The 10,746-nt window shown below is 40.3% G+C and overlaps 1 protein-coding gene across 1 annotated transcript in view; it reads left to right on the forward strand.

The window, feature by feature from the left end:
• Positions 1 to 10,746, forward strand: part of neurl1aa (neuralized E3 ubiquitin protein ligase 1Aa) — a 44,514-nt gene that overhangs the window by 4,941 nt on the left and 28,827 nt on the right. The window contains exons 2-3 of the mRNA XM_035659381.1: positions 6,177 to 6,427; positions 6,729 to 7,050. Coding sequence (XP_035515274.1) covers positions 6,177 to 6,427; positions 6,729 to 7,050 — 573 coding nt within the window. The remainder of the gene's footprint in view (positions 1 to 6,176; positions 6,428 to 6,728; positions 7,051 to 10,746) is intronic.

Consider the following 10,746-nt stretch of genomic DNA (forward strand, 5'->3'; position numbering starts at 1 on the left):
ACTGCTGTTTATGTCCCATGTGCAACCAAAAGTCAGCGCTGACTTATTTTAACTTGCATATGTAGGTTAACTTTAAATAAGTTGCGTAAGTTATGTACTCAACGCAACTGAACTTGATGTAACTGACCAAACGTACGTTGTCCCAAGCAGAAACTGGATTCCTAACTCACGCCGTTGCAGCCCCTACTGGCTGAGTACTGGCCGGGGAGTAAGCAGGTAATGGTGGTATAAAACAGAGCGTCATTAAGATCCGTTTTTCGAAACAAAGTTGGTCACTGCAGCCACGAGAGCATACAGTCATAAATGTGCACAACAACTATTAGGCTGATGACTCCAGTAGTATACAAGATTAGCTGTGGACAGATGCACACAGACACACAACATACGGCAAAACGCATGATCCCCTCACAATAAAGAAACTCCACTTGTAACGTTTGTAAAAGTGGAAACTAATCTTTCCTGCGCTGGTAATGATTGTAGTTATTGCAAGACAACAAAATTAGTGTTAACAACCTGCATAACATGTAAAAAATACAAAATATGTTTTCTTAACTTTTACACTAATGGCTACATCTGTACAGAGTGAGGGTTCAGTTGAAATGCAAACATGTAGATTTTGTTATGTTACACCCAACACCAGTAACACTATCACAGATCCACACAGCCTGTGTGTGTGTGTGGTGTGTTGTGGTGTGTGTGTGTGTGTGTTCTCTAAAGTCTAGGCTGAGTGTTAAACTGGGCTTTACAAAGCAACAAGTGCAGGGGGTGTGTTGGTATGTGGGCTACCTGCTGCTGTTGTGACTGAATGCTATAGACTCATCTTGTTTCCACGGTGCTAATATTAGGCATAATTGTTACGTATGGTGGAGATCTGGGTCAATGTTTGTTTCAGTGTACCTAGGAGGCACATGGGCAGGGTTTAAAACTTCACTTCAAACAATAGTTAAAGAAAATGGTTCTTAATCATTTACTACTCTACCTGTATATGAATCACTATACACTCCATATGCTATCCACTAGCCTTTTTACAACTCACCACTCAGTGGAATTCAGTTCCAGACCTTTTGGCACACTCAAAAATACCAAGCACTAATTATTTGCAAATAATATTTGATGTAATTTCATATAGTACAGCTTAGCTGATACCTTCTGAGAACATTTAATTTGGAGAATGGCTTTTACAGTTGGGACCCAGAACCAGGAAGTCATTTGCCTACCAAATACTGAGCAAATATTTGAATAGTTTTCTCCCACCTATAAACTCCTGTCTGAAAGGTAAACCACTTAGCTGATGACTGGTGAGAAACAGCTACACAAATCTAGATAATAAACACACAAGAACACACAGACACACACCGCTTACCTCTCACTCACTGTGGCCAGCCAAATGAAGTGGTGAGATTAGCTTACTGCTCCACAGAGATGTTCACTGGTGTATGACAGGTATTAACAGCACACAAGCGTGTGTATTGTGATGAGGGATTGGAGCTGTCGTGTGTGTTGTGTGTGTGTGTTGTGTTGTGTGTGTGTGTGTGTGTGTTGTTATGAGTGGGATAAAGACCTCTACGCTCCAGGGCAGAGGAATACAAGCTTTTCACTTCCAGTTTGTTCATAATAAGACATCCTTGACCTTTAGCAAAATGGCTCCTGTGAGACTGTTAAAACAGCTTTTTCCAGCATAACGCACGCATAAAACTGTGTGCACAAACAGAGGTTTTTAAGAGGCAGCTGTCAGATTGATGTTAACAAGCGCCATTTCCAGCCTTTTACATCAAGGACACACATCTCGGGTTGGGCGCACATAAGAATACTCCAGGATTTGTGTTGCTGAGGTAATTGGAGGACTGGGACCAGCCGTTTGTCTAATAACTTAAAACTACAACATGGGATTTAAGAGTAAACACTGACTCTTTACACAGTAGAACTGCTATGAGGAAAAACAATTTTTCCCACGCATAAAAAAACTATTTTGCTCAAATTATTACAAAGAAAATACAACAACTAACTGGCTGCCAGATCTCACAGGCCGTATTCAGACAGACTATAGCCCTCAGGCTGCCGTTGCTGTGTTGCTACAAGATACCTGTGAAAGACAAAATGCGACTCTAGTTTGGAGGCTTATCAGTTTTTACTCCTCTAAGGTGCGTCTTGGAAGGGTACTATTACATTTATTCAGTTGACGTTTTTAACCAAGGCGACTCATGGTATGTGCATTCATCAATGTGGATACAACCCAAAAACGGCAAGACTCATGCAAGTACATCAACTTGCTAAAACATGCTGCACTGCCTCAAGTGCTACTTTTAGAAACATTTGTATCATAAAGCAATCATTATCTCTTCCAACTCAATGATTTTTAGCTAAACAGGAAAATTCGCACAATGCTACAAAACTACTGTTGTGTAGCTGCTCAGTAGTTGACTCATTTGTAACAGGGTGTGAATCAGTATATCCTTCCATTGACCTGCAAATAGAAATGCAGTGAGTCTTTAAGGATGTGTCATTGGTAAAGATATTCAGTAAAATTGAAGATTTAAAGATGTTTCAAATTGATACAAATAAAGATTCAAGTTGTGCTCTGTAAACTGATGTTCTAATTAGTTTGAATGGAGAAAAGCAGAAAAATAGTTTCAAAAAGCTAAAATCTGAGACTATAAATATCATTGTGTTGTGTCTGAGTAAACAAAAGGCATCTGTTGTATCCTAGCCGATAGCCATGGAGTGAAAGAGTGCACTGATCGAGACCTTTAGATACGAGGGGTTGCTAAGGAACATGAATTCACACATAGCCCATTTTTCTCTACAGCAGCTGCGTCTCTTCAGAGCCCGGGTAATGCATTCAGCTCAATCTGCCCAGGACCATGTGCACCGCATTCAACAACTGCTCTCCTGTGGCTCTGCCTAAGACAAAAGGCCTCAACGATGCTATTAGGGTTGGGGCCAGACTGAACGGTAGACACGCTTACAGAGTGAAAAACTGGAAGGGTCATTACTAGATAAACACAGGCGAGAGGGAGAGGAGGTAGACAAAGGAAGAGAGAGGACACAAAGTGTGCTGTTTTTTAGGACTAGCTGCACGGTCTTATCAGGACTCCACAGGACATCTGCTACTGCCACCATGTTGGCGTCCATCTGTCTGAAAGAATATGACAATCACCATAAACCTGAGCATTAACTATAATTTTACTTTGACATTTTCAATTATAACCATTTATTTTTCTGAGCAAGCACCTGCCATAAGGTGGAATGAAACTTCAGTACTACCCTACTTTGTCTTCTGCAGAGATGTGGAAAGTAAACCCTGTAAAAAAGAAGAAATATCGTTTAAAAGTTGGGAAGCGCCTGCCACCAAAGCTTGAGTCTGTCAGCTGGCTGAGAGGACTATTCTGTATTTTTGAATGATCTTTAATGCTTCTAGGTTGTAGAAAGACTTCTTTAAAATGATATGTTATTAAAGGGTTTGTAAGAAAAAGTAATATTTTCTACATTGAGAACAAAACGTTGTACAATGGTTCAACAAAACTGACAATTGAAAGGGCCGAAAGAGACAAAGATAGGGTACGCGTAGGGTACGCACATCCAAAAAACCTCTACAGGTGCTCGATCAAGAAGCAAACTAAAGGTAAGAATCAGACAAAAGATCCACACAATGTACTAATCGCTCCCAGCTATTTTAATTGAGCAGCGCTTCGATCTAACAAAGATGTTCGTCAGGCATAGATCTCTGTTGGATCGAATCGTTGCTCAATTAAAATAGCTGGGAGCGCTTAATACAGTGTACAGATCTCTTCTTGTCTGATTCTTGCCAACAGTTAAATAAGAACAGAAGAAATCACCAGTCATTGGTAAAATAAATTGGAAGCTTAGCAGCAAAATCTGTGCAGATTTAAGAAAGAGGTTCCTGTTTCGGTGTCAAGTGCACAATAAGAATAACAGCCTATAACAAGCTGGAATTAACTGGCCTGTTGCTATGGCAAAGTTATTCTTAAAACTTCCAAAGAGAAATAGAAAGGTTGGTCTGGGGTTAGCACTATTGGAATTGGTTTACAGAATATCAGATGAACATATGGACTGACAAATTTAAACCTTTTTAATTTAACCATTGAGTAGACTACAGAGGGCCCAAAGAAAAATGAGTTCCCAAAATACTTAGAGCCCAATTGCAGCGTGGGGATTCAACAGTGATCTAGGGTCACTTATGTTTTTCTGGACTGGAAAACAAATTCAAAATCAAAGGATATTTGAGGGGAAAACAGGGTTACAGCAGTATTCTGCCATATCATGCAACACTGTAGGGACATCAACTGATGATTGACCTTTGATAGTAGTACTTTATCTTTTCAAGATATAAAGTTGTTGATTAGTCTATGATTTCTAATCCCCATAGATAGGTGGCCAAACATATGGTGTTGTTTCCAGAATAGCCGAGTGAGAGTTTGATTGGGAAAAACAAACATCAAATATCTGATACATCAGGGTAAATATTAGCTTTTGCTGATGTTTATGCTGATGTGTCAATCACTTGGATTTGAAGAGATGAGATTTCTTTCTAGTCAGTCAGTCAAATCATACAGGGAGAAATCAAAGAAGAGAACGACAGTAGCTTGAATAGTCCATAATGCAACACAGCTTGGAGACATGTAGCGCTTTGAGTCAGGAATGGGGCTCCACCTCTTAACCTGCAATCACTTTTTGCTATTGCTAGCATTATTGCTTTCTGGGCCTACAAGTAAAACCCTGCTGGATACAAAATATCCAGGTGAGATCTGTGATGTAGACCAGACAGAAAGTGGGCACAACAAAAAGATAAGTTAAACTCCTTCACCACAAAATACTGGAATGTTCAAACATAAATACTAAAACTTCTGGAAATCATTTAACATCCCAGAATGATGATATGTAACATACTGAAGAAGTATCAGATGATGGAATTTTTAGAGTTCCATGTCAAAGCCGTTTAGTTCATCTTCAGAATACTAATTTAGCAATTTTAATCTGGCATTTACCAGCCCTGGAAAATCTGTGAAATTGCTTCAGTACGTGTTGTTTTTAGTAGCGGCTCAAGTGCTATGGCCATACCCCATCAGCCACTCTCACCCAGACTCCATTCAGACACATTTACTACCCATGCATCTAATTATCAAGTCAGTCGAGTCTTTCTCTACAAGTCTTCTTGACTCTTGGCCAGCAGCCGTAGAACTGCCTGCTGGGTTTTGGGATAAAGCCCATGACAGAGTGTGCTATGTGATATTTAAACTTGTTAGGAACTTGTGATGGGATTAGTTGGTAGGTTAGTATTTGTTTTTTTAAACAGAAATAATGTCTTAATCTCAATTTAGCCAGATATTTATATATTTTTCTGTGTTGGAAAACGTTGTTGTTAGCATGGTTGTTAGCCACTCACCGGCAGTCCCATGATGCTTTGGTTTGACTCTGTTTACTATTCAGAGGCTGAGTTCCTGACTTGCTGACCAATTAGAGCCAATGTGTGGCAGCTCTGATCTCAAAGGCATTGCACAATGGAATAACATGAGCTTTACCCCACTGCCATATCAAGATCTACACAGCCCAGAGGGTTAATAAAGCATCGGTTATCAAGAACAAACGTTTCATAATTTTAATAATTTTGTAGTAATCCTTGAAAATGACTAATGACTATAGACTAATTACGCATTATTTTTATAATCTGATTACATGTAATCAGTTACTACCCAACACTGATAATATGTTGAAACTCCATTACACTGCCAGCCAGCACATGGCCTCTAATGAAGACTTGACAGATGCCGAATCAAATGGCTCACAGTCGACATGAACCATCTTATCTGAGTTCAGCATGTGAATAACTGAAGAGCATGTCTTGGACATGTGTTGCAATCTTGACCTTGCATGGAGATTTGCTTTTCACCCTGCAGGGCCCAATGTGATTATGGCTGATTAGCTTATTGCTCCGTTGCTCACAAATAATCAACAAAGAACCCAAGTACAAGACCTCAGAAATCTTACATTATGCAGCAATATCTGATGTTATTTTCTGTGATGCAAAACATTTCATCAGATTTGAAACAAAAACATCAGACACTAATTACAGCTGCTAAACCCAACCTCCTGCTCCTAATTAAGACATTTTTTTTCACAGTGCAGCTCATCTCTCTCTGTCTCTCTCTCTACCTCAGACTCCCTCGGCGGCCCGTTCCCGTCCACGTCACACCGATGTCACCACAAACCCAAGAGGTGCCTGCCTATCCAGTGTGGCAGTATTGGTGGGACCCTTCCCATGAGTCCACTTCTCTTCCATCCAAATGCCAAGGGATCCCAAATCGTCATGGACCTTGCCCAGAAGACGGTCAAGAGGCAGGCCAGTTTCTGCAATGCCATCACCTTCTGCAACAGGCCCATAGCGCTGTATGAGCAAGTCCGCCTCAAGGTATTTTATGTCAGGATGGAGCAGTTGAGCTCCTAAAAGACTGGGAGCTTTTAAACTGTCAAACTATTGTACTGTTTTTATCTTAGGTTTACATTTAAAATGTGTGGTCCCTCGACGAAGACTCCACCCCGCTGTTAGCACTGAAATGAAAACGAGTCAAATATAATGCAGGAGTTAAGAGTTTAGGGTGATTTACAGCCTCATGTCAAATGGCTGCTCTATTTATATCACATTTCTGGGAAATAACCAAATATTTTCGAAATAATACCAATAAAACCACATTTGGTTCTCTTCTTTTCAGATTACTAAAAAACAGTGCTGCTGGAGCGGGGCTCTACGTCTGGGCTTCACCTCCAAAGACCCCTCCAGGATAAACCCGGAAAACCTGCCCAAGTATGCCTGCCCCGACCTGGTGTCCCAGAGCGGCTTCTGGGCCAAGGCCCTGCCTGAGGAGTTTGCCAACGAAGGCAACGTTATCGCCTTTTGGGTTGACAAGAAGGGCAGAGTCTTCTACCGCATTAACGAGTCCAGTCCCATGCTGTTCTTCAGCGGAGTCCGCACAGCTGAGCCCCTCTGGGCCCTCATTGATGTTTACGGTCTGACACGGGGAGTGCAGCTGCTAGGTAAGATGGTTGAAGAAGCATAAGATGCACAGTTGAATTACCTACCAGACAAAGCAGGCAATCGCCCCAGGGACTCAGACCCTTAGAGGCCCAAATTTAAAGGTCCAGTGTGTAGGATTTAGTGGCATTTAGTGGTGAAGTTGCAGATTGCAACCATTGAATACTGCTTGAAACTAGGAGAAACTATGGTGGAAAAACGCAAAGGCCCTATCTAGAGCCAGTGTTTGATTTGTCCTTTCCGGACTACTGTAGAAACATCAAAATGGAGGACTTTATAGAAGAGCTCCCTCTATAGATAAAAATAGCTAATTCTAAGGTAACAAAGAAACAACAACGATTCCTATATTCAGGTGATTATACACTAATAAAAAACATAGCTATTATATTCCATTACTGCCAACAGAACTTCATAAATGCTTCACACTGGACCTTTAATTAACTGATTAATACTAACTAAAATGGAAAAGGGTTTTAAGGAATAGTAACAGAAAATATGATATGGTAATGTACTTTTACCAAAGTATTACCAAGTGTGATAATTTGTCTTTCTTGTCAACTATATCATCATTATTTTTTCTTTAAGAGCCATGAGCTGTTTAGATGTTTTTAGATTTTGGTGCTTTTACTTTCCACATGTCTGCAAAAGACAAAGCAGGTTTTCTTGTGTCATCATGTTGACTGTAAACAGGTCCTTTCTGGAGGTTACCCTTCCTGTCTTTGTGTACAGTAAAGCCTTACATGAAGCAGTGGAATAACAATGAACAAAAGCTATCTATATCTGACCAATACTTGGCCCCTGTGTTTACACAAAAAACAGCAGGGTTAAAAATATAAAAAAAATCACGCTGCTGGGCATTATCAAGGTATGCTCGGTAGCTTAAGATGCATACCACAGCACAGGATAGTATGGCCTGGGCTTTGATGTGAAAGAATGTATACACACATTTCTTTTCCCTCAGTGCTGTCATCCCTCTTGCCACTGTAAAAATAGACCAGGGGTCACATGTCCCATAGATAGCACATTTGATTGTAATTGTGCGCTGTGTTGATTGACACTGGTATCTCCAGGCTGGTGGGGGTGGATGTTTAGTGTCTTGAGTATGAGGGAACCCGTATTCTTTGTTTCCCCTCTCTGTGTTTGCGTTTGCCTTTCCCTTGATGACCATTGGCACTTAGGGTTCATAACTCAAAGTCCTGTTCCATATTCAACAAAGTCTGTCCTAATAAGTTAATGTTTGCAGCTGGAAAATCAGATAAAGGGACATGCAGAAAATGGTTCAAATATTACAATGGCAGAGGCCCACTACCACCCCAAGGTTTGCCCTGATTGAAGTCTCTGTAATGCATCTTTCTGAGAGAGGTCTGACCCCTTTGAAACACTGCTCCAAGCACCAGTTTAATCAAAAACTGGGCTTCTCCGTGGCCACACTTTAGTCATTTCTACTGTCTTTTTACAGTCAGGCCATATGCAGGGCTGCCTACAGAGGAGTGCTCCTGTTCCTGAGGCGGCCGACTGACTGACATCTTCCCCTGTAAACGGGGCTTGTTCAGAGGGGTGGAACGCTACCGAAGGTTGAGATAGAAATATATAATCTAGACTAGACTAGAGCGTCCCTTTGTGACACTGAATGGCCAAGTGTGTCAGCTCTTTGCATCACGTTTCTGTGCGTAACGCTCCATGACTATCCTCAGATAAGCCCTTGGGCTTTCACATCTGAAGCCTTTCCCTCGCTTTCACTCTTTATTTTATCTGGCATTTGAAGAGCTGTTTTTTTTCCCAGCCTCTGATTCACAATTGAACCAGTATAGCTTGGGAGTCAACAGATATGACTTACTAATAATAATTGACTCTGAATCAGCTGCTATAACATTATAATTTCCCTTTGGGGATAAATAAAGTATTTCTATCTATCTATCTAAGAGAAGTGGTAAAAACGCAGCCTTTTCTTTATTCCTTTTAAATCTTCCAATACCTAAAAAGTCATTTTAGAAAAAATGTAGGTTTAGCTCCTTTTTACTTTTAATTTAGATCCTTTATCACATTCTCACTTAAAATATCCAATTCTCCCCAGCCCACACCTCTATTCTTTGCCGCCGTGATCACCACATTCCCCTCAAGGATCAATAACATTTATATTCTCTCCAATTCAGCGTTTTTCAGCAGCGGGATTATTCATTGTGCCCCCTTGGAAATACTATAATCCTCACTACATAAAGATTGAATTAAAATTCTACGGTGGATTAAGTTTCTCACTCCAACACATTTTGTACAGCTTGTGTATGTAGCCCTTTCATAATGTAAATTAGCAGGGGGGCCTCTGGTGGTGTCTCTATTGTCTCCATTCAGCACAGATAGTGCTACACACAAACATGACTTCCACTGCCTATTCAAGTGGCTTCTCCTTCTAGCTGTTGCAGTATGTTGCTTATCTCACGTCACCCATTTTATTTTATGGCTCCTGTGTATTTGCTTGACTTGCTGTCAGTACATATTTGGAGCGGGTTTTTTCATGAACACTTAGCTGGGTGCTTTGCTTTATCATGACTAATGGTTAGACAAGTGGAAGGCAGGTCTTGTCACAGTAGCTCACAAGTAGTTATTCTAACACTGTTTCCACCCTCTGCTCTTAAAACCCACAGAAAAAATAATTGTATCCCTTTTTGTTCTTTACCAAAAACACTATTAATATGGAGCTTACTACAACCCATACATAAAAATGCAGCCTCTGAAAGGGGGATTTAAGAATGACTTGACTGGAGTAACTAAAAGCAGATGGCTTGATTTGGTTGTTTAATTCCTGCAGTAAGTTCACAGGAACACTCAAACGCCCTAAAACTCAATTAACATACTTTTTTGCCATTTTCGGACAGCAGAGACCAGCTGTAAACACAACACTGATCACCATTTAAGTTGCTATGAGTGGATAGAGTAGCCCACAGTGGGTTTATCAGAGCCTTTTTTCCGAGAACAGCTGCCTGCTATTGCTGGAAATGGGGTTGATGGGAGCAGCTGAGTGAACCAAAACAGTAGATTTGGATTGGAAAACCAAAACCACAGTGGCGGATGGAGAATTATAAATCTATACTCAAGTAAAAGTTCCATTTCCTTTTTTAAGGTGTGCTTAAAAAGTAATGTTAAAGTTGAAGTTAGCATTACGTTAGCGTAACTGCTTTCTAAAGCCCACCAATTTAAAAGCCCAAGAGACAACTGGCTACAAGATAAGTAAATGTCATTACTATATCATTAGAGATTAATGTTAAATATTAAAAATAAAAGGTCCACTGTATAACCCTTAAGAAAGGAATATAATATCCATAGGTATGTTTTCATTATTGTATATTGAACTCATAAGAATTGTTGTGTTTTTGTTACCTTAGAATGAGTCATTTTTATCTACAGGGGGTTGCCTTAGATAGGTCGGCTGTAGATAGGGCTTATTTGTGGCCATCGTAGTTTCTCCTTCGCACTTCACAGCCCGTTTTAATTCCCCGGTCGTCAAATACAGTGACTGGTGCTCAGTTAGTTGCAATATGCAATTTCACCACTAGATGCTACTAAATCTTTCACACTGGTCCTTTAACATAGCTAACGTTAGTTAGCTAACTACATTTTCCCGACAGTATGAAAGTAAAGTAAGTAAAGCTTTATTTATATAGCACCTTTTTGACACAGAGATCCAAAGTGCTTTACAAACA

Source organism: Morone saxatilis, unplaced genomic scaffold (assembly GCF_004916995.1).
Source record: "Morone saxatilis isolate NCDOM2014 unplaced genomic scaffold, NCSU_SB_2.0 Contig17, whole genome shotgun sequence".
Lineage (NCBI taxonomy): Eukaryota > Metazoa > Chordata > Actinopteri > Moronidae > Morone > Morone saxatilis.